Source organism: Pteropus vampyrus, unplaced genomic scaffold (assembly GCF_000151845.1).
Source record: "Pteropus vampyrus isolate Shadow unplaced genomic scaffold, Pvam_2.0 Scaffold390, whole genome shotgun sequence".
In the NCBI taxonomy this organism is placed as follows: domain Eukaryota; kingdom Metazoa; phylum Chordata; class Mammalia; order Chiroptera; family Pteropodidae; genus Pteropus; species Pteropus vampyrus.
This window is the reverse complement of record NW_011889171.1, coordinates 1,613,803-1,639,422: the sequence shown is the minus strand read 5'-3', so window position 1 is coordinate 1,639,422 and position 25,620 is coordinate 1,613,803. Positions and strand designations below refer to the sequence as shown.

Sequence of the window (25,620 nt, the reverse complement as noted above, 5' to 3'; positions counted from 1 at the left end):
GGATAGGGGAATAGCCTTGTTACACAAACCCATATCCCATCTGCAACCAACTGCTATTCTATTCCTTCGTGTTTTGATAGCTGAAGTCGTGTACTGTTAGAACAAGACTGAGACTGAAGATAGCCCATGGTTTTGTGAATCACAAGCCTGAAATATATATGATTATTAATATCTTAAAGTTTGGAAATTTCTATTATTCCAATACTGGTTTTATCTGAGACAAAGAACCTGAGCAAACTAGTATTTATGATAAAAAGCTTGTTTTTTATTATGAGGACCTAGTAAGTCTATTAATAAATTAAACAGTGAGACATCTCTCATTCTATGATATGTTGGTCAAGGTTCCAAGGCTGTTGCTACCATTATTGCTTTCTATTTCATCTTTAAAAAGATGTTTATATAGGCAATCAAGTCACATAAATATTGGTAACAATAACAATCCCATCTATAGGCACGATGTCATTGGTCCAACAGGTTACCAGGAACATTTGCATGGAATTATTTTCTCTATGGGTTATCACTATAGTGATAAACTAAGACTATCAATAGTGAGTTATTCACATTTTACAATTTGTTCAAAGACTATCAAAACAATAGCCTCCAGGGGAACTGTGACATAATCAGTATAGTAGAAATGTATTCTCTGATGTTAACTAATTTGTAGAGGCCAAATCACTTCATGAAATCATTAAACTATATAATACCTAATGTATACATTGTTTCAAAACACATTTAACCGGCCTTCCCTAGTCTAGCCCGCCTTGTTCTCTATAGCTTTCTGCCGTTACTCTAAAAGTTGGCGAAAGAAATACAGTGAAATTGTGCCGTGACCTGGAGAACTCATTGGCTGTAGGATACAAATTTTTAACTTTTCCTCTTTTCTCCTTAACCATCAATAAGTCATGTCCAGTCTTTCCACATAATATTTGTTTTCATTAAGCTATATTTTATTTAGCATTGGTAATTCTCAGTCTTATGTTTTCATTTGATACCACACTTTTATTCCCAGTTCAATGTTCAAATCACGTATCTCTTGTCCTTTCTTGTTCATATCTAGGGGTCTGTGGACTCATAACTGAAATACTGCATGCAGTAACTGTCTAATGGGTTTCCATATTTTCATCTCTCTCAGCCTAAATACATCTGGCAGCAATATAAAGGATTAAATCTCTAAAAGTAACATTTGATCAAGTAATCTCTTTAAAAACCTTGACTTGCTCCCCCCATGCTTACTGGGTAAAGTCTAAACACTACTAGCCTGGCATTTAAGGCCTTCCAAGATCTAGGTCCACATTTTCTTTCTAGATTTATCATCTACCACTCCCTTGAACAAAATTGGTCTCGTTACCTTCTGAACTTCTGCTAATTCTTTTTGCATCTTGGCTCATGATGTTACACCTGTCCAGTACACCCTCTCATTTAGAAAGCCTGTTCAAGGCTCACTTTTGTCCATGAAACCATCCCTGAACATTAAAATTTACAGTAACCTCTCATTCCTTGAATGTGGTAAGTTATGGATAATGTCATTCATTTGGCAATGCTCATATACAACTTTTCTTCTCTTATATTGTTAATTCTTATATTATTTCATTTTGTGTATATCTTGCCTCCCCAAGTAGATTGCAAGTTCTTTAAGGCAAGGGCCATTTATTATACTTAAAAATTACCCACAGTGCACAACACCGTGCTTGGGATGTGATAGGGTCTAATTACTGACAAAAGAGCACTGGGCTTTCCCCAAGATGCCTCATTTTCAGATGGCAGCACTCACTCTAGGTGACAGCCCTTTATACATCCATACTAAATATATTCACTTTAAAGGTGAAACTAACTCTACAGGTTACTCTAAGACATTAAGGAATTACAAACTGCCTCTGAAATTTCTGTATCCCCTATTGAAATATAAAATTAACCTTCAATAAATGGTTTCATGCTCCCTTGAAAGCTTAAAAATGACATGTAAAGAAAAAAAATCACCAAGCGAGGAGCATAATCTCTAAGATTTACTTGATCACAAAGTAGTTAAAAAGCCAAGGCTCCATAAAATCCATTTATATTTCAGTGTCTTTTTTTTTTAATAGGCTAACCTACATAAGAGAAATAAGTCTAAAACTTAAAGTTAACATGAAAGGCAACCAAAATTATATAGATACTTCAAGTTAAAATAGTTCTTCACATCTTGGTTTCTCATGAATTATTAAGGTAGTCTGAGATTTCTTCATTGTTAGAAATGTAATCCCTGACGAGCAGTTGCGGAGTCTCTGATGGTTATGTATACTGACCCAAGAAATGCTGCAACTATTAAGTTCTATCAAAATACTTGTTAAACTGAACTGAAGACAGTAATCTCTACAAATGCCTACCTCAAGGCCTGTTGGTAAAACTTTCAAGCTGCATAGTATGTAATGACTACAAATCCTCAGAAATGCTTTGTTTACTTTATGGATAGAGTCGGATGATGAAGCTCTGGCCACAAATGTTGCTTGCTAGGGAAACTCACGCCACATGTCAATCCCTTGTCTTGTATATTGGAGGAGATCAACTCAATTACCTGGCATCATCAGATCAAAACTGGAAGTTTGGTATTTTTATATATGTACTTTTAGAAATTTTCCTTTTTAAATAATGCTTTCGTTTCCTTTGGCCCAGATTTGAATACTAGGCAAGATTTCAAAATATCTTCCCAATCTGAAATACCCATGTTTTATGGAAATTTGATCATTTTTTTCCTCCAAGGATTAGTATGATAATGAATTGAGCTTTCTGTCAAGAAAAATGCTAAGTTCAAAGTATTATTTCCTTCACTTCTAAATACAAATAAGTTTTACCTTTTATTGTGTTCCATTATACAATTTTACATAGTACCATTATTATTGTAAGCAATAATTAAGCAATTAGAATTCATGCTTTTTGAGCTCTAATTCCAAGTATATAGATTTACCTAAAAAAGTACAAACCAAACACAGTGGTGCAATTTTCCAGGCACTTCCAATTTGCTTAAATATTTACAAATAAGTAAGCACCCTGTTTGAAAGCATGAACATTTTGGTGTCAGAAGAAAATACTCCATGTTTATCAAATCCTTAAATTTTAACATTTGCACAGCTCCAAATATTCCCGAGAAAGGTTAATCTCGTTCACTTTACATCTGCACGTCCTCATATTTCAGCAGCGTATCTTGGGGAACCATAGCCTCTGTCACTTGATGTACCACTAATTGCACAAAATACATGTAATGTGTTGCTCATCCACGGAGAATGCATTGTGTCTTCTTGCAATATCTAAAACAAAAGAAATCTGCATGTTTATCACGAAGCAAAATAGCCACTGCCAAAAACGTATATGTATATGAAATTATAGGCATATTTCAATTTATCACTGACACTTAGCTATTTACAAATGACATAAAGCATAAAGAGGAAAGAATAACATTACCGACTCAAGTCTTCAAAGCTGTATTACAAAGGCAGCATAGCAAAAAAGCAGAAAAGATCTGGTTATTTGTTAAGAAAAACAAAAGATTGCAAAATGCAAAATTCAATAAAAATGAGCGGTAATACAATCTTCAAAATATTTTTTAACATATGGTCATAAGAAGAGCTCTAAATAGTGGCCTCTTTGATACAAGTTTATGGACCATCTTCTAACAAAGTGGTTCTCAGGATCTCCAGTGGGGCTTTTCAAACATGCAGATACTCATGCACCTTCCCTGGGGACGTGGGAAATAATAGTAAATGAAAAGTCATAAGAGCATATATTTAAAGATGCACTATAATTACATAAGCTAATTCATACAGAAAATTCTTATGTAAATGAAGAAGTTCATAAAAATACATTTTATATCCCGTATATAAAACAGATGTATTCATATCAGTATAGATATTTTTTAATTATCCATTTTGTGTGATCAAAAGCAAGAGATTGTATGTTTGGATTAGACGGGAAAAAAAAATACCATACACATCATATCCAACCTCTTCAGTACATAGTTCCAACTGAGGTCTCAAGCTTTCAATACTTGGTTCTCAAGTTAGCTCTGAAACTTCAGTATGAAGCCTGCAAATTTGTCTATGGTGGCAGTAATGTGTCATATCATTTATGTTCCTACAAATCATGACTTTTATATAGAGTCCATAATGAGAGAAATTTTCTCTTCCGACAATCATCACTCATGCCCATATCTGAAAGCATAGTAGAGGTTTAAGAGATGACTAATTGATTATCCATGCCTGTCAGATGTGACAAGTGAATAGGGTAACTCATTGTGAAGAAAATAAAACATACCGGATAGACACTATAATGGCTATCACCAACCCTATCTAATTAAGAAATCTGTAATTGTTTTAAGAAAATACAAATCCCTTTTAAAAAGTCAAAAGCTTGAATAAGTTTTAAAAAGGACTGTATATTTTGGTATACTATAACAGATTACACTGAAAAGAAATATCCAGGCCATTTTTGTTATGTAATCATTTCTAAAGCTCAACAGAAAAATTCATATTTCAATACACAGTTACAGTTTATTTTATTTTGTATTATATTTTCCTTTGGGAAATAATATGTCACAATGTGTATGACTACAAAAGGGTTCTCTTTTATATGAGAATCTAAAAGGAAATATTGATTACAAAAATTCACTATGTATATATATGCCTTACTGTTAAAGTGTACAGCTGAAACTTATTCGATTTTGTTAACCAATGTCACCATAAATAAATTAATTTAAAAAAAGTTCACTATGAAGTCAACATTTGCCCAAAGTAAAGCACATCTGAAATTGATGCATTCATTATACAAGAGAGTTTGCATAAATATAAACAACGGAACCTAACATTTTTCTTGGTCTAAATAGCTATATATATATATAGATATATATAGCTATTTAGACCATAAAATCAATGGTCTAAAATATTGGTCTCTACAACTAAATAAAATAGCCATGATTTATGGGAATTAAATGAGAGACAAAGGTGGGACATACGTGAGCAGATTTGTAAAATCTATGCTTCAAGGGAGAAAAAAAGAACTTTATAAATATGACTGCTCTAAATATCTTGATCGCAGTAATAGCAGCATATTGAATAATTTGTCTTCAACTTGAATGATTTAGAGTTCATGCAGCTAGGCTAGGTCATGCAGCTGCATGCAAATTAAATAATTGTAATATAGTACACATTTGCTTAAAACAATGTGCAATTATTTTATATCTTTTGTGGAGGAGCTTTTGCTGCCCCCCCCCAAGGATTATGAAAAATAGAAACCCATAAACTTGACAGCTTCTAGGAACGAATTATGCCATCTATTTGATAAATGTATACCTCATAACAGTGATGGTAAAGAAAGGTATATCCCCACTGTACTCATGGGCTAAGCTTGAGATAGATAATTGGCAAAATGGAATAGTTCCCCACCTTCTTAGTTTTGATTACTTGGCGGCTTTGAGAAGGAGATAAAAAAAGGGCTTCTGAAAACTGAGCATCAAAAAGATGCCTTTGGACAGTTTGCACTCACTCCTAAGTGGGCTAATAGAAGTAAAGACTCCTCAGGCCAACAAGATTCATAGCCATAGAAAATGGGCAAGTAGGAGGCTGGGGCAACTGGTCATTGAACAGATGGGACGATGAAAGTTTGGCTGACTGGATTCTTCATGCTGAGAAGATGAAAATGGTTGGAAAACTGGATGCCTTATCACTTAATACAGCCTTGAGCTAATTCCTTGGGCTAACTGTAACTAAATTTCCCATAGCTCTTTCTTAGAAAAAGCAGACAAAATAAGTTCACAGAGGTAGAGCTTGATTTAAAGTCAACTAGTTCTTGTTTTCCTAGAAAAACTCTTTGCTTCTTTTCCCCATCATTCCACTACATTCTTTGGATGATAACCACTGTCAGCCTTGTGTGACAGTCTCACATAAGTGAGTGCCTTCAAGCAATCACTGAAATACAGATAGCAGGACAGATGAGGCTCTCACTTCTGGGGCTAGCTTTAAGAATGTGTTCTCTAAAGGGTTGTAGTTATCCTTATTTCTTTTAAGGCGTCTTAATTTTTTAAAAATTCAGAGTAGAGTTTGAAGAGTTTCTGAAGCAAATATTTATATCATTGGATGTTTCCCTGAGTAAGGAAATGAAGGAGACTTTATAATAAGCTTAAGAGGCTCAGTCACTGAGGAACCAGACCATCATGCTGCACCTTTTACAAATGTGTTTAAGATATTAAAATGCTTAAGTGACAATCTATGAACAGAGTGGTTGTAAACACAAATTTCAGGACCACCAAGATAGGAATGATGTTTACCAGGATAATCCAGGAGTCCTCTAGTTTTAAGGTAAGTAGGTATATAAAGGCATCAATTACTTAATAATGATATAATTTGGCTTTAAGTGGTGAATGGGTCTTCACTTTTACATTTTCCAGGTTGTGCTTTACTAAGTTAGCTGTAATTGTTATTAATACTCAGTTACAGATAAAAATGTAAGATCTTTTATGAAAATGGGAAGTTTTTCAGGCTATGTGGGTAGTAAGACAATTCCCAAATTTTAGACATCACTTGGTATCTCACTTAAATGACAGTTTCTAGTTTCTTACAGACAAAATAGGGGTATTCATTTAGGAATGTGACTATTGAGCCAGTCATTTCACTTCTTTAGGACCCTTCTTGAGAGACTCATCCATGTTCACAGATCAACTCAGACTTGTGCAACTAGTTGCTTCTAATGGCACTGTGGCACAAAGAACAATATGATTTGTTATTGATAATTGCTTTAGCAATTGCCCTAGATAATTGCTTCAAATTCGATTTGCATTATGTCATTTAAATAATTAATAATAATATAAGCAAATTTTAAAATACAGACTGAGTAATTTCAAGGTAAGGTAATGTACTTCGAGCTAATAGATTTTGCTAAGTGAAACTTTAAAAACCCCAGATTGGGTTTTCATTTTCAACCACCCTAATACTTGCCTGCTCATGGATAATGTCAGACAATTCTTTCACCATTTCTCTGAAATTTGACTTTAGACCTTCATGGTACTCAATTTGATCCTCTTTAATTAGCCGCTCATTTAGTTCAAGTGCAATGCTGCATGCCTGTATGAATTTCCTGTGGATGAAGAGTGAAGATAAAGGTTTTGTTATTTACTTTTGGAGAGTCTCACTGACATGCAATTTGATATTCACGTGGCTTGCCTAGAAGGAAGATTAAAATTTTATATTTTCACACTGTGCCTTTGCTAATGCCACTTCCTAAGTCTGCAATACCTTTTCCGTTCTTTTCTTTCTTTTCTCTCAGGTTTCTTACTTCCTTCAAAACCTGATTCAAAACATACACCCTCTAGGAAGCCTACATGCTCAGTCATTTGCCTGATATTATATCACCTAAATTTGTGCTAATGTTAATTTGCATCTGTAGATAATGAGTCATTAATTCAAAATAAATTATTTGGGGCTTGCTATGTACCCAGTACAGTGCTGGTGCTGTGGGTATGAAGTATCTGCCCTGGGCTGGTTAAGAGTGGGGACAGAGAGTTGATGATTTCTCATAAAAGTATTTTTCCATTATTTACTGTGTTTATGTTTAATGTCCATAATTAGAGTATAGGTCTTAGGAGACAAAGTACCTCATGGCCCATTTGTCTTGTATCCTCATCTTAACAACTAGTAGAATCTTTTTGTACATGTTAGGCACTAATAAATATTGGTGAATGAATGACTATCGGTTATTCTGCAATCTGCAACAGCTAATAACACATAGGAAAAGTAAATGAAATAAATTGGGAGCAAATGAGTGGATCACTTAAGATCTTTCTCTTTAGTCAATTTTATTCAACTGTCTCCCTTACTCTGAATGTAAACTCTGTTTATATACTAAGCAGATTTTTTTTTTCAAATGGAAGACCATTCAGACATGCCTTAGGTTACCGGGATGCTTAGTTAAGACAAGCCATTACATGCCCTAGACTGGCAGAATCCAAGTGGAACTAAGGACAAAGGACAGGAGCAAGCCTCTCCAACCCTTCCAGTTCCACCTTTATTCCTACCCTAAATGGTCTGAAAATGCTGTAACATGAGTCATCTGGGCAAAGGAGGAAATCATGTAATGAATCAGGCTTCTGTTTGTGTCACAACATCCAAAGCAATCAAGTAAATTGATATATTTAATCTCTTGGATCACTAGGACATTGTTAATGCCCTGCAGCAAGAAAGAGAGCCCGGGTTTCCTCACTAAAGTACCATTACGAGGTCACTTATATATTGTAACAGAGAACAAAGAATGTTCTTTTTTGGAAGGGTATTATTTGGTGAATATTCTGGTTTCTTTTAAGAAAAAAATGTAGTCAAAGAATAGAGATCTGATCTGAAAACTGCAAAGCACTTACTTACCTAAACATGTCTTTCAACTCACTGACTTTCTTAGGTGGATACTTGCTGGCTTGACTGTCATTTAAGAAAGCCCTTGCATATGCTAATGGACCAGCATTTACCTGAATTACAAAAGGAGAAAAATGAGTTATCAGAATGTAATCAGAAAGTAATTTTTGCATTTCTCTTTTAAAAAATTAAAAATCTGTATCTGAGAAACAGTTACTACTCTTACTGTAAGTTTATTTGAAAAATGATTAACTAGAGCAAATAATCTGCAAAGATGATATTCTAATAAGTTAATTAATGATTTCTGATATGTAAATATTGAGCTTGGCTACAGTAAGTAGGATTTATGGTAAATTCCTCTGACATAACACAAAATTTATAGGAATTGAACATAATTTCTTACAGTTAATAAAAAAATATACTGCACAGGTTTTTGTACTCAATAAGAGTATAACACACAATTATAATTAACGCTTGCTCTGTGCCCTTAGGAAAGCAAGTGGAACATCAAGAAGTATTTAATACATGTTTGGCAACCAACATACCTGCACTGAAACACAGCCCTGCAATTTAAGTTGAAGCTGGATCATGTCCACATCAGCAGAAGAGCAAAGCTTTTGCAGCTCTGCAGTTTTATCTTTTATTTCATCCGTAGCAACATCAATTGGCTTTAAATTAATCTGCTGTTCATAGTTTATAGGGATCCTCTTCTTCACATACGGAAATGAGTTTGAAGCTATTAAAATGTTAAGATTGATTTACTATCTTAAAAAATCATTTGTTCAAACAGCCAAATTAACGAAAAAATCCACTCTGCTTAATTTTCCCCCATGCTTTCTCTAGACAATAGCTTAGGGTACCATATAGTACCTTCTTACTTCAGGGTTGAGGGAGAAATTCTCTTTATGAGACGCCTCAGAGCAATCACAAATTACAGACAGGAAGACTATGGTTTATAACATAGCCATGTTTGTGCAAGCTAGTGACTGAACAGCAGAACAATGAATGATTAAAACTTCAGTTACATTTTCCGGCTGGCCAGCTGCTACTTGTGTTTACCAAAAAGGACCAAGTCAAACAAGAAGTTATCATGCAAAGTCCTACTTACTAGTCAAGACTGTACGTCGTTTGCACTGTTCTTCTATACAGCCTTGCTTTTTGCCTGATAATGTATAAGGAGCCTCAAAAACAAACTTGTTGATATTATGGTTTCTTTCAAACTCGGTCTTTCTTTCTGTGAGTTCTTTGTCATCGAAGTAGGGCTTCACATAAGTAACTTGGATATGAGCGTATTTTGGATCAAGCTCTTTGGCATTTACCTATAAAATAGGAAAATTTTGTATTTCATTCAAAAGAAGGGAAAAAGAGGTACATACAGATAAGTTACTAACTCCTTTGAGATCGACTGAGGAACATTGCCGTTATGATTGTGCTCCCAACTGAATAGACACCTGGAGAAGGTCTTCGTTCTTTTTTTAAAGATTATTTCCTTCTGATTATAAAGAAATTACAGAAACCTATTTGAAGATTTCAGAAATGTAGGAAGAAAATAAAAACTGTAATCCTACCACTCAGCAGTGACCGTTATTCACATTTTCATATATTTCCTTCCAATGTTTTCTATGCACATGTATTTACAAAACTGAGATAATACTGAACATTGTTTTATAATCTGAATCCTTAAAAGTACATTAAAGTGGTTAATTGTACATTTGAATTCCACCTCAATAAACATTTATTACAGAGCGGATTCCAAGAAGATGGCAGAGCACCAGAAATCTATCTTCCTATCTAGACAACACTTATACTGGCAGAATCTGTCTGATGTAACTATTTGGGAACTATAGAGTCTATTGAAGGCTTAGAATTTCCAGGGGAAGGCTTAGACAGAAAATTGCGGTTAATTTCAATTTTGAAAAGTTTTAGCTCTTGGCACAATGGCAGCCACCCACCACACTCAACCCCTCAGCCCCACATCAGGCAGCAATGCACATGTTCCTAGAAAAGCACACTTCAGAATAGTGAAAACCTGGAAGCAACCCAAGTGTCCACTAATGGATGAATAAGCAAAATGTGGTATTAATAATGTAGGGAGGAGGCAAGAGAATTAAAATGTTAATCAAGCCACAATCAGAGACTGCAACATGCTGATCAGCCCTGCAGTCAGGCCAGGAGGACACCTTCAGAACAAGGGAAGATATCTGCTGGGATTGCTAACAACCCATTCTCCACATCTGTGAAGGGGAAACAAGAACCAAGACTCATTCCCTATGGCTAAAACCATGGGGAACCTATGAATTAAAGGCTAGGAACCGCTAGCAGGACTTTCACTCTACGCATTCTTATCTTTTCACGCTACATACTCTTCCCCTTCCTCACAGTATGTCCATATCAAAGGAAATGGGAACTAAAGAATGACATATAAACTGAATTCTCTGAATGCTCAGGGTCCCATCTCAGTGCCTTTACTCTGTCTCTCTCACTGTCCTCGTCTCTCTATCTCTTGCACTGTCCCTCTGACTCTCTGTCTCTGAGAGGAGACAACACTCTGTGGAGTGTTATCCCTTTTCTAATAAACTTTCCTTTTGACTCTAACTTTGGCACATGTGTTGAATTCTTTCTACACTCTCCACCAAAGGACCCTTGTCTTCTCTCGGTACAGGGCTTGGTATCCCGTTACTTGCGGAAATTTGCCCTGCATCAGTAAAAACTTACAACAGAATATTAGTCAGCCCTAAAAAAGAATAATCTGCAATATGCTATAACATGAATAAACCTTGAAGACATTATGCTAAGTGAAATAAACTTGCCACAAATAGACAAATACTATACAATTCCACTTATACAAGGTATTTAGAGAAGTCAAAATCATAGAGACAAAGTCGAACGATGGTTGCCAGGGGCTGAGGGTATAAAGCTTTAATTTTACAAGATATGGATGTGGTTCCATAGTGTAGCGGTTAGCATGTCTGTTTTACATGCAAAAGTCCTGGGTTTGTGCCCCAGTGGAGCCACGGTCTATGGTCTATGGCCATGCCACCCTGAAAAAGTCTAATGTCTGATCTTGGAAGCTAAGCAGGGTCAAGCCTGCTAGTACTTGGATGGGAGACCGCCCAGGAAGACCAGGTGCTATAGGCATAAATAATAATAAATTTAAAAAATAATAATTTTATAAGATAAAAAGAGTTCTGAAGATGGACAGTGGTGATTGTTGTACAACAATATGAATGAAGTTAATATCACTGAGCTGTACACTTAAAAGTGGCTAGCATAGTAAATTTAATGTTAAGTGTATTTTACCACAATAAAACATAATTATTATAGTTCTATACTGCAGTCATCAACACGACTTCTAATGGCTATGTGGATAAGCATGACTTATTGGACCAGCACCACATTACCAGACTCTTGGGTTGGTTTCTAACTTTTTGCTCTTGCAAATAATGCTGTGATGAACACTGCATTAAAAATTGTATGTATCTTTTTTCCTGACTCATTCCTTAAGATAAATTATTACAAAAGAAGTTGTTTGGTTAAAATATTTACATGGTTCTAAGGGTTTTGATATATATTATCCAATTAACCTACAGAAAAGCTTACCAATTTGTACATCCACAAAGCAGTGTGTGACACCATAAGAGTGGATTCTTTTGACTGCATTAATCCTATCCTATTGAGGAAGGGGACCTCATTTCATATGAAGAGCCTAAATTCCATCTTAAGAACCTATGCTGCCAAAGGCAAACCCTAGAACTGTCCCTGTTGGCGTTCCAATCTGTGGGCTCTAACACCCTCCCCTCCAACACTCTCTCCATTAACTCCCGATGATGCCCAGGATCCTCTTTTAGTGTTTAAGTGAACGAAAGTTGACTTGTGCCTTGGTTATCATAGTCAGGCATTTTTGTGTTTAGATTAGGAAACAAAAAATGAAACAAACAAAAACAACGAAAACCTCTTAAAAGACAGTTCCTATAACCTTTCTGTTTCTCCTTATATACAAGAGGACAGACAGGGGATAGAAAGTTTCTTAGCATCTTCTAACTTCTCCAAATCCATTTTACTTGCTCAAACATAAAAACCTAAAAGCCTATCTCCAGAAACCTTAACCCTCTTTTCTCTCCTATTAAAAAGCTAGATTTCTCCAGTGAACACTCAGGAGATAGGTGAGGTAATTATCTGGCTAAGAAAACATACAAGGGAAATTAAAAAAGGAAAAAAAAAGGTCAAGCTTGGTTTTAACTTTATAAAAGTAAAATATGTATATGGTAAGTCATTCAAAGAGTACACAAGGATATATATGAAAAGTTAAGAGATTTCTTTCTTCCCATGTAAGACTCTAGTCCCTCTCCTTAGGTAACCATGGTTAACAATTTTGTATGTCTTATTCCATAAATTTCCTAAGCATATACAAGTGAGTATGTGAATATCAGTTTTTACACAAGCGTGATCATCCTACCCATACTACTCACAACTCATCTTTTCCCCTTAATAATATATCTTGGTAGATTTATAATTATTAATATTAACCTACCTCAATTTTTTAACATCTAGGTTACTATATCGATTATAATATGGGTAACACCACCACTTCTTCAGCCACATGCAAAGCTAGATTTCTTTCAGGTTTTTTCTATATAAACTCTGCAGCAATAAGTACCTTTAAACATACATCTATTATGTGTGTACAGCTACAAGATTAAGTCTTAAATGTGAAACTGTTTGGTTCAAGAACACATACAGTTTAAAATATTGGAATATATTACCAAATTGCTCTTTACATTGTTGGTATTCTTAAGCAGATTTTGTTATTTGGCAAGGTAAAGAGTGTTTTTAATTTTACTTTCACACATTAAGAATAAAACAAGGATGTTAAAAGTAGCAACTACTTATTATGTCTGTTGCCTATGGGGAATGACTAAAATATTGTGCATACAAATTATGTCAGGAGTCCAGCCGCCTGATGGTAGTTTGTCACTAGCACATGTTGGCCAGGTTTTCAGAGGCAGAATAAAGTAGAAAACTGTATGTTCTTCAGCAAAGCCTGGCTTTCCATTAACTTTCCATTTATAGTATCAGTAGTGTGGCAACCAGCCTTAGACTATCTGCTACAATGAGATAAAATCTTCTGTTGTCTTGATTCAGTAAAACAACACAAAATAGTAAAACTGAAAAGGAAAGAAGTAGAGAGGTTTTGCCAAAAATAAATGAATTCTGGATCTACCAGCAAATCTATTTTTAAGTGTCTGCGGTATATATGTTCAAGATAAAACCATCTCTAAGAAATGTAGGGAAGTCTCCAAAGTGAATGGGCTTTTCTGGCAATGCTGCCTACTAGCTGTTAAGTGCGTTGTATAGCACTATGCACATCAGAGTCACTTAGTATACATCGCTGTGGCCTACATATCCTAATTGTATAGATCCTTTCTACCTTAAATATCGGCTTTCATCTTGGGCACTCCCGTGGTGACTAAGAACAGTTAGGTATTCTTATTTTGCTTTCCTGAAATTCTGTCTATAGGGAACTATGCATTTCCCAAGAAAAGGCCTCTCTTGCTGGAATAGATAACCTTTAGAGCGAGGCCCAAGGCATCTCTCCACGTCGTGGCAAATGTAACTACTGAACTAAGGGTACCTTAGAAAAACATGTGTCCCAAGATGATTTTAATCATAAAGTATGAAACTGAGAATCATGATGAACAACACCATTCATAATAACCCTTATTAAGCATGCTGGTTTCTATTATCATTAGTGAATATTTTTTACATACCAGGAACTCTAATTGCTTTCCATATATTAGCTCACCTAATCCATATAACAACTCCATTAGGAAGGCAGTATTATTATCTCCATTTAACTGATGAGAAGAAATAAGGCACAGAGAAGTTAAGTAACTTCCCCCATGATAACACTGCTAGCAAGTGACAGAGAATAGAGATTTGAATCCTATTCTCTGACTCCAAAGTCCCTGTTCTTTCTTTCACTATCTGGAAAGGCTCTATATTTCCATGCTTCTCCTCCACCAGCTAATAAAAGGAAAAAGTCAGGAGCAATGCATCATGCTTGGAATTAACAAATAATGATTTCACAATGCAGGGTATAATTACCTTGTCTGAATCCTGAATTATTTTGACATTCTCTGTACCAAATTTTTCCCCATAGAGTTTAACAAGTCTCAGGGAAATCTCTGAGAGGCCAGTGAGCTTTGGCTCTTTGTAGATGTACTCCTTTCCATCCTCTTCTTCAAAAAAAGACTGTTGAAAGTTAAACATACAATAATTTATAAATAGCATGAGCAAACAGCTTTTAAAGAAAATCTACTACACAGCAGTACTAATGCATTTGAAATGCATTTTAAATAATAGCACTAAAAGCCACATCCATATATACCCCTTTTAACTTCAAATAAACAAGAATTTTCAGACTCACAGTCATATGAACATATTGTTGGCCTGAAGATTTCCACACTAGATTTTTCTCATTATACTTATCTTTTTTTTTTTAATTTGAAAGCTTGTACCACTAGATGCTATATACTTGTAGAAGCTTAACAGAAAATGAAAGTGAGGGAAAAATTCATATCTTCTACATTGTACTCTGCCCTAATGGATTTAGATGAGAACCAGTGGACTTTACACTTACAAAAGAGGCTTCCTGCTGTTGTGATAGGCACTCTAGACAGAATCCTAGAACCAGTAACTGCTGCTATAGTAATCTAATAATTCAAAGGTGAATGTTTAAAAAGAAAAAGAACTTTATGAACTAAAGTATACTTACTTGGCCATAAAAAGCAACTCTGAAGAAAGTGCCTAACAGTCTTTTTTTTGTGTGCATAACCTCCAGAATTTTTGTGTAAGCTCCATGAAGAGTTCTATAAACTTGAGTAAGTTTCTGAAAAATGAGAACATACAAATTAGCATTGTCTATTGGTTAATTATTAAATGTCTTTATGAGAAATGCACAGGGGAAAAAAGTAACAATATTTCCTTTTCAAAATGGTTTTGGTGGGGTCATTCACATTCCCCTCCCCTATTGTCACAATTAGACAACAGTCCTCAACAACTTTTGGTCTAAGGGTAGAGCTAAAAACAGCCAAATAACACTGTGCTTCTAAGTATCATGCTTTATTCATTATCTCAATGGTAACATAGACTTTAAAAATACTATATCTCTATTATTTTCTATATGTCTGAGTTATTTTAACTGAAACAGAAGCAAAATGCTTTCCTCGAGCCCATAGGTGGAGAGCAAATAAAAAATTAATGTAAGAACTTTTGGAGATGAAAACAAAATGCAGATACAAAAATAAGTAATAGTATAAGCCTCACAGATGTTTTCAAAGAATATATTCTTCTGCATGCCCAGAAATGGGGAGGCACATGTGTAAAGAACATTATCAAGAATATGAAATGACAACCTAGAGAATGGGAGAAAATATTTGCAAATTATAGATTTGATAAAGGTTTCATATCCAGAAAATATTAAGAACGCTTACAATTCAAGAACAAAAAGAAAAACCCAAATTTAAAAATGTGCAAATCAATAGGTACATGAAAAGATTCTTAACATCACTAATTATCAGGAAAATGCAAATCAAAACCACAATGAAGTATCACCTCATACCTGTTAGAATGGCTATTATCAAGACAAGAAATAATGTCGGCAAGGATCTGGAGAAAAGGGAACTCCTGTGCACTGTTAGTGGGAATGTAAACTGGTGTAGCCGCTATGGAAAATGGTATGGCGATTACTCAAAATATTAAAAGGAGAACTACCAACTGATCCAGCAATCCCACTTCTGGCTGTTTACTTGAAGAATACAAAAACACTAATTTAAAAAAAAAAAAAGTACCCCATGTTCACTGCAGCACTATGTATAACATCCAAGATGTGGAAACAACCTAAATGTCTATCAATGCATGAATGGATAAAGATGTGGTACATATATACAATGGAATATCATCCAGCCATAAAAAGGAATGAAGTTCTGATACATGCTACAAGTTGGATGAACCTGTAAACATTATACTAAGTGAAAAAAGCCAGACACAAAAGGCCGCATTTTCTATTAATCCATTTTTATGACATATCCAGAATAGGCAAATTCATAAAGACAGAAAGCAGGTTGATGGTTACCAGGGGATGGTGGGTGGGGTGGAGAGTGATAATGGGTATGGGTTGATGAAAACATTTAAAAATTAGCGAGAGGTGGTGGGGCGCACAGTATCATGAATGAACTAAATGCTACTAAATTGTGCACTTTAAAATGGTTAATTTTATGTTATGTGAATTTGTTCTCAATAAAAAAAAAAGGGAGCACGGAAGTAGAAGTTCTTTCTCTGATATTCTATTCATATTATTTCCTGCAGCTGAGCTCAATCTGAGGGAAATTTTCCTTACCTTTATGGCTACTTCTGACACTTTTCAGCCCATCCCATAAAGATACACTGAAATATTATATATTAGCATCCTAGAAACAATTAATTCATCTCATGCGCAATGCTAGGGGATCTATACAGAACCTTACACTCCTACAAGGAAATAAGAGTAGTTTCCCTACAGAAAATATCATTTCCTTTAATGTGTAGGGAAGATATAGTTTCCTTTCTTCCCTGTTAGTTGTTGGAGTAGTAAAATGCTCTGTGGGTTTCTAATAGCTTGATCTTTAACCTAAGAGTAAGAAAGTGGGTATTCTGAAACCTTTTACAAAGGTTTTTAGGATGTAATGATTTATTAGGAGGGGTAATGCCCATTCTTGTCTCACAGGCTACTCTTTGCCACCTATATGACCTAGATTTATTTACTTAACCCTTGCTTATTAATATAATCACTTGAATTCCACTATGATTTTTCAGGTATGTCCCATGTACACCAAAAGTATGGCAGAAAAAGAAAAACAGAACTTAGGAAGAAAAAGTGAGTTTGATCAGTCAGTATGGAGCAGAGATTAAAACACTATTCAGATGACATTAAGTACCTGTGTTTTCACTCTTGGAAACTTCGACAATTAAAGATGACCTGTTTTATATTTTTGTAATTATCTGCTATATTTAAGTATAAATTGCTTTGCTTAAAAAAAAAATGACTCGAATCCTAAATCAACCCTTCCAAGCACAGTACAGTTAGAAATTATGATGTGGACTCAGAGATTCAAATATAAAAAAATCCTGTTCACTGCTTGTGACAATAGCTATTTGTTATACTATTATCTTTATTAACTACTCTTTATTAACAGTTTTATCTGGCAAACTAAACTGGAAAAAACTCCTCATTATAGGGCTACTACTAGTGCCTTATTACCTCCCACATTGTTATCTGCTAATACCTTTAGTCTCTCCCATGGAATTGCAAAGAATAGAATCAAGTCCATGCCTCTTCTGGGGCAACATGGAAATTCAATAGCTTTTTAAAGTGAAGGTTTAATGAAGACAACATTGATATTTTTGTTTTACTCTCTGAAGGGAAGTGGGGAGATGGCTAGAGAAAACCATGGGTTTGAGAACCACTGGTATAATCTAAATTTAAATTTATATTTTCAATTGGAAAATTTACATAAACATAAGGTAGGATTCCAAGGATTGAACAGCATTTTTAAGGATTAAAATTTTCCAGCTGGACAAATATATAAAAATGATACACTAAGTATTTATATTCTATGATAAAGTACAAATGTCATAATATAATTAACCGTCTATTCTTCAGAGGTCACATAGTGGAGTGGCAGTAACATAGCTATATTGTTATCTTTTCCAATACCAAAATAAAATATTAAATCACAGATCTGATAAAGGTTTAGTATCCAGAAAATATAAAGAGCTCTCACAATTCAACAACAAATAAGCAATGACGCAAATGTTTAAATTACCTACCTCAAACTCACGACGTTTCTCATAAATTGGAATAATCAACTTGGAAATCTCAGAGATTACTTCATAACGTTCTGCTTTCCATAAGCCATCCACACATTGTTCTAGCAACTCCAGCAAAACTTCCTGCATTAAGAGAAAAATGCAATCAGGAATTAGAAATAGTTTTAGAGTTCTGGGCAAATAAATTTTGATTCTTTTCAAGTTAATAAAGAATAAACAGAATGTACTAATAAATTTAATGAAATGCACAGGAGTATACTTGTTTAACTATAGTTTCCAAACCAAATACTTGAAGTATTTGAAGCTGAAACCATTCTTAAAAATATGAAATAAATGTTGACAACAGTAAAGTACATCCATTTATTTTGCTTATTCATATAATGAAGCTGTTAACTATACTTATAAATTGTGATACATTGAGGAGGATTATCTTTAAAAGGAGATAAATTGTTCCAAACTGAGGATGTCTGAACATCTAATGGTAAATTTCACTAAGCCTATAAATGTCCATTATTGTTCCTTTATACTGAAATTATATACATGAGACTTAAAATTTTTTGACAACTTTTAAGATGTTGCATTAGTAATTAAGTGTTTATTAAAATAATGTGACTTTGGTAAAGAATGCTTCTTTCTTGACTGTTGGTTCTAAAATTAGTGAGGATGATAGGATAATAGCTCAAGATAGACCTCTGACCTTGTCAGAATGGTAACAGCGGCTATAAAACAAAATTGTTTTGTGAACCATCATCTCATGTTCTCAACAATAAAAAGATGCCAATTATTGATGCTATCCATAAGTCTTAAGTTTATTTCTAAAAGAGATGCACGTCAGACCTATAGAACTGGTTACTAAAATGGCTCTTTCTGTATGTCCTTTACACAATTTTGAACTCATCTTCTTTCTAAACTAGCTCTTTCACTTATATTTCCTATCTAGCCAGTGGCAACACATAGGAACCCTTAGCTAGAAAACTAAGAGCAGTTTGCAGTTTTGACTTTACCCTATGTTATGGATTGAACTGTCCTTCAAAAAGTTGAATTCCTAATCCTCAGTACCTCAGAATGTGACCTTATTTGGAAATGGGGTCACTGCAGATGCAATTAGTTAAGGAAGTCATACTGGAGTAGGGTGGGCTCTTAATCCAATACAACTGATATCCTTAGAAGACAGAGTCACACAGGGAGAATACCATGTGACTACAGAGGCAGAGATTGGAGTAATGCAGCTACAAGCCAAACAATGCCAAAGAGCAACAGCCACCATCAGAAGCTAGGAAGAGGCAAAGAAGGAGTCTATCCAGTCTCAGATGGAGCATGGTCCCGATGACATCTTGATTTCAGGCTTCTAGAAACTAGAACTGTGACACAATAAATTTCTGTTGTTTTAAGCCACTCAGTTTATGAATTTTGTTAAGGCAGCCACAGGAAACTAATACACTCACCTCTGCTCAACTTCTAATCAGTTCATCACCAAGTTCTACCAGTTTTACTTTCTAAAATTTCTCAAATCTGGCTCTTCTTCTCCATCTCTACTCTCATGGCTAAGGTTCAAAACCTGATTACTCTTTTCTAATTGATCTTCCTGCCTCCAGCATTGGCACTTTTCAATCTATCCTCCACGAATCTGCCATAGGGCTTTGATTAATTTGCAAACCAGACCATGTCCCTCTCCCCTTCTTAAAATCTCATGATGGCTGCCCATCATTCATAGAACAAATGGCAAGCTCTTTCATTTGGCACACAAGGCTTGCAATGATCTCTTCTATAATATCATCACAGCCAGCCTTGAACTTTATGCTCCAACAACAGTGAACTTCTAGGATTTCCCTTGAAGCACCATGGTGTTGTTTTAACTTTGTGCCTTTTTTCATGCTGTACCCTCTTGTCCTTTAATCCCTTTCATTTGGTTAATCCCTTAAAACAGCTTAGGTATCACCTCTCCCAAGAACCTTCTCCTGATCAATACAGAGTAGCAAAATATTAGGCATCCTTTTTCTCTACTCTTGAGAATTCATTGAATGTGTATTTATCACTACACTTCCCCATTACGTATCTGACTTTCCAAACAGGCTGTGAGACTCTTTAAAAGTCAGGAACAATATCTTATTTATATTGGTTTCTTCAGTCACTCATACAGTGGCAGTGCATACTAGATGATTGTTAAATGTTACTGCTTGAATAAATGATCTTATATTAACATTTAATAACTAAATTAACATTTCCAGCAACAGTGGGAAGGAAGAACTTTCAAGGAATTAACAATCTGTTACAAACTAATGAGCTTTGTCTCAGGAACGTAAAGTTGGTTTACAATTAGGAAAAAAAAATCAATGTAATACACTACATAAAGAGAACAAAAGAGAAAAATGATATCTACACCTGTAGATGCAGAAAGGGCATTTGAAAAAACTCAATACCCCTTCATGATATTGAAAAAGAATTCTCAGGAAAAAAAGGAATAGAAGAGATCTTCCTCAATCTGATAAAGGGCATCTACTAAAAACCTAGAGGCTGAACATTCCTATTCTAAGTTTGAGAAAAAGTCAAGAATGTCTGTTCTTACCAGTTCTATTTAACATTATGCTGAAAGTCCTATCTAATGTAATAAGGCAAGAAAAAGAGAGAAAAGACATATAGATTGGCAAACGTAAAACTGTCCTTCTGTGCAGATGACATGATTATGTACTAAAACTAATAAGCAGATTTAGCAAGGAAAGCTGCAGATTATAAGATTAACATACAAAACCAATTGTATTTTTATATACTAGCAACAACAAACTGAAAAAACAAATCAAGCAATATTATTTATAGTAGCACTGAAATATCCATTATCTAACAATAAATCCGGCAAAAGACTTATATCTTAAATATCACAAAATATTGCTGGGAGAAATTAAAAACGACCTAAATAAATGTTCATTGACTGAAATATTCAATAGTGTTAATTAAGCTCTCCATTATCCATGTAGTGATATATAAATTTAGCAAAATCACTGAAAAACTTCCAGCAGGCTATTTTGAGGCAATAGGAAAGATGACTCTAAATTTTATATGGAAATTCAAAGGATGAAGACTAGACAAAATGACCATGAAAAAAATAAAGTTGGAAGGGTAATGCTACCTGGCTTTAAGGCTTATAGTTACAGTAATCAAGACAGTGTGATATTGATGTCAAGATGGACAAAGAGATCAGTGGTACAGAACAGTCCAGAAATAGCCTACACATATATGAAGAACTTAAATTTGATCAAGGTGCCAAAGTAATTCACTGGGGCAAAAAGAAAGTTTTATTTTTCATCAAATAAATCTTGACCTCTATCTCATTCCATGCTCACAAAGATTATAGATTTAAACATAAAACTCAGAAACAATGTTTATAGAAGAAAATATAAGACAATATCTTCATAATCCTGAAGTAAGCAGAGTTCTCAGACCAGACACAAAAAGAACAAACTATTAAATGGTAAATTGGACTTCATCAAAACTAAAACTTTCTGCTCAATAAAGAACTCAATTAAGAAAATGAGTATACAAATTAAAGACTAGTAAATAAATCTGTAGCATGTATATCTGACAAGACTTATATCCAGAATGTAGAAACACCCCCCACAAATTAATAAAAAAAAAATGAACACGCAATTTTTTAAAATGGGCAAAAGAATTGAACATTTGACAAAAGAAGATATATGAAAGGCAAAGGAGCATATAAATGAATATTCACTATCATTATTAAAATACAAATAAAAACCATAATGAGATACCAATTCATACCTAATAGAATGGCAAAAATTTAAAAAGTCTAGAAACATCAGATGTTGGTGAGGATGGGAAGCAACTGAAACTTTCATTCATTGCTGAGAGGAGTATAAAACGGTCCAACCACTTTGAAAAACTCTGGCAATTTCTTATAAAGTTAAATATATAACTTCTCTAGAATCCCACAATTACACTCCTAGGTATTTATCCAAGAAAAATAAAAGCATATATCCACAAAAGGCCATAGATAAGAATGTTTAAAGTAGCCTTATACATAATAGCCCCCAACTGAAAAAAAATCCAAAATCCATCAACAGGAAAATGGATTTAAAAATCACATATCAATACAATGGAATATTATTTAGTAATGAAAAAGAACAAACTTTTGATATACTCAATAACACGGATGTATCTCAAAATCAAACTTAAGCAAAAGAAGCCAGATATAAAAGGGTACATACTGAATGATTCCATTTTTATGATGCTAAAATACAGGCAAAACTAACCTATGATGATAGAAATCAGATGGTGGGGGTGTGGAGACTGACTGGAAATAGGTACATGCAAAATTTCTTGGAGAATATATTTCTTATTTCTGGTGGTTAAGTTACATAGGTGTATACAATTGTCAAAATTCATCAAACTGTTTCAGTTAAGATGTGTGCATTTATTATATGTTAATTTTATCTTTAGAAATAAATAATATTGTATGTCAACTGTAATTGAAATATTTTATAAAAGAAAAAACTGTCTTGCAAATAAAAAGTCAAAATGCAGTTTTAAAAACAAATTAAATTTCATTATTATTGGTTTAACTCATGTAATTAAATACAGGCACTAAACGAACTACCCATTTGTATTGTTCATTTCCATATACCTTGGAAATCAACGTCAGTTATTTTTCCATTGGCTAGGGCATAAGGAAGAAGCCTTATTATGTAAACTAAAACACAAAATGGCACTTCATAGAATATGACTCTATCTGTACACACCAAATAAAATGTATGTACTGTACATTTGTGTTCTGTAGAACACAAAATGTACTGTAGAACACAAAAGAATTCTAACAAATGTGTTTATATAGAACACTGATTATAGTACTTGACTATAAGATTACTGCTCTCCTTGAGAGTACAAAAAGGGTCAGGCTCAAGGCCATTTCTATGAATAAGTTGAAGCTGCTTTTTGGAAGGCAAGGATGTAACTTCAGTGATGCCGATCCATTTATGTTCCACGAACTCCCCTGAATCTTTCTGCTGCCAGCCATAAAACTGGAGGTCTATAGAACATCAGCTAAGTCTAAGACCCACAAAGTGAATTAATTTACCCAAGGCTTTACAAACAATGAAGTAGGATTAAAATTCAAGTATCTTGATTCCCTGTTATGATTAATCAGCAAACATGTTTTAAATATCTACTTTTCTAGGTTCTGGGGGTAAAAGGAAACCTCACTGTCAAGTAGGTCAATGATAAAGCCCAACATTTATGTAGCACTTAACAACTTTAAAAAGAGCCTTTACATTTATTATGAAGTGACCAGGATAATATTACTGTCTATTTTACTGAATAGGAGAGAGAGACCCATACAGAAATAGTAGACCGAGTTTCCAGGCGTATTATTTTAGCTAAATGAAGCAGAACTAACTTGAGATTTGCTTTATTTTAAAAGAACAAGTCATCAAGTATTTATTATGTATCACTTTAACCTGACCGCTTTTTGTGTTTTTAGTATAACTTAAAACAATATATATTTCTATGAGACTGAAACCCCTTAAATCTCTCTACTTCTGATGTTTCTTTTTTTCATCTTCTCATTCTTTAATTGTGAACTTCTCTACGCTTCAGTCCTTGGTTCTCTGGTCTTCATTTGCTATATTATCTCCCATCCTCACTCTCCTTTGGTCTGGTCCTCAAACAGATATGACTTTCAGATGTGGGACCTCCAACTCTGATCTCTTTCCTTAGGTTCAGTTCTGAATTTCTTATAGCCTGATGGTTATTTCCATTCTGATATCCTTTTACTTCAAATTCTACATACATCAAAAACTAAATTCATCATTTTCCCTGTAAAATAATCTATCTGTCATTTTTTCAGTAATATCCACACCTAAAATCTCAGAGTTACTTTTGACTCTTCCCCTCCCACAGCCAACAAGACTTCCTCTTTTCTTCAGTGTTTCCTGAATGTCACCATCTGGGTTTAGGGCCTAACTGCCGCTTGTCTGGACTCTTAGGGCAGCCCCCTCTCTAGCCTCTGCCTCTACTCTCTATCCACCTAATTCCAATCCATCTCCCGCATTACCACCAAATTAACCTTTCCTCTTCCTTGCTTTCATCTTCTCATTATTCTCTTCAAAAACCTTTGGTACCAATTCAACATTCTAATGGATAAAGTCCAAACAATCACAGTTTCTCAAAATCAGACCTCAACTACTACTCTTCTCTATGTGAACACACTGGTTTAGTCAAAAGGATTCACTCGTGTCCCAAATGTGCCTTATGCTTTCTCACTTCGTACCTTTTGTTTCTGCCATTCTCCTCCTGTTAGAATGCCTTCAGGGTATCCTCATTCTTCAAACCTAATCATACCACCTCTGTTCTACCTCAGCTCAAATGCATCTCTGTCATCTTTGACTTTGCACGGAACATACTGTCTACACTACTGAAATGGTACTGTCTTGCTTACTTCCATTTCTTCAGGTGGACACTAGAGGTTACAGGTCAGCCATATATAATTATTTGATAGTTCCTATATTGCCAAGTCCAGAGCCTTGCACACAAATCAGTGCTCAGTAAATATTTGTTGACTGAATGACAACTGAAGCTGTTTGCTATCCATATGAAGTTTAGAGTAGAAAATTTCCATTTAAAAAATACTTGTATATATACTCTGCTTAGTTGTTACCTTGTTAACTATATTTTTTATGAAGATTTTTTTCCAGGGTATGTTGATGCAGATCTGGTTACTGGGATGGTAATTTGAGGAGGATAATAAATGTTACATTTCGAAAACCAGACAATAGGAACAGTTCTAGAGACATGGTTCCACATTCCAAACATCTTTGCCCTGGGCAGTTTTAATGCTTATAGTTCATCAATCCTTAAGTTACCTTCAAAATTAAGTCAGCTGTAATATTTTTTAATATAAATATATTTTAAGAAGTTAAATTGATATAACTGGCAATGGAGGCCTGGAATCTTACTTCACTATAATGGACATCCATCATTCCAGCATCTTCTTTCATTGCTCCTTCTTCATCTATATTGGGAGTAATTTTCTTGAAGGCTGAACATCCATTAGGGAATAATTCTGTGTGAATAAAAAAGTGATGTAAATTTATTTTTAAAAAGTGTTTTATAAATAACAGCCTTACTGGGATTGTTTATCCTTAAAAATAAACTCATAAGTGAAATTTATACTTAAAACAAAAAAGAATTTTACAAATTATTTCCATCTACTACACATCCTACCAGTCTTTATCCTAAAAAGTGAGCTCATCTTATTCATTAGTTTCATCCTCTGACTATACATCATTTTCAATGGCTAGTACAGTAAATGCTTCCCTAGTATGATCTAAGAATTGTTATGAACATTTTGATCCTTTGTACATTTATCTTCTCTCATTTA

At 34.4% G+C, this 25,620-nt stretch overlaps 1 protein-coding gene across 6 annotated transcripts in view; it reads right to left on the bottom strand.

Moving 5' to 3' along the window:
• Positions 1-925: 925 nt before the first annotated feature.
• DOCK11 (dedicator of cytokinesis 11) overlaps positions 926-25,620 on the bottom strand; it is a 178,262-nt gene continuing 153,567 nt past the window's right edge. For 3 of the 6 annotated variants that reach the window (XM_023523307.1, XM_011380185.2, XM_023523309.1), the window contains exons 46-54: positions 25,196-25,302; positions 18,234-18,356; positions 15,142-15,255; positions 14,472-14,618; positions 9,475-9,685; positions 8,912-9,102; positions 8,379-8,479; positions 6,960-7,098; positions 2,813-3,281 (exon numbers count right to left, since the gene is read on the bottom strand). In XM_023523307.1, coding sequence (XP_023379075.1) covers positions 3,159-3,281; positions 6,960-7,098; positions 8,379-8,479; positions 8,912-9,102; positions 9,475-9,685; positions 14,472-14,618; positions 15,142-15,255; positions 18,234-18,356; positions 25,196-25,302 — 1,256 coding nt within the window. In that variant the 3' untranslated portion in view covers positions 2,813-3,158. Of the gene's footprint in view, positions 3,282-6,959; positions 7,099-8,378; positions 8,480-8,911; positions 9,103-9,474; positions 9,686-14,471; positions 14,619-15,141; positions 15,256-18,233; positions 18,357-25,195; positions 25,303-25,620 lie in introns of all 6 variants that reach the window. The other 3 variants (XM_011380184.2, XM_011380187.2, XM_011380186.2) reach the window with 3 other exon arrangements.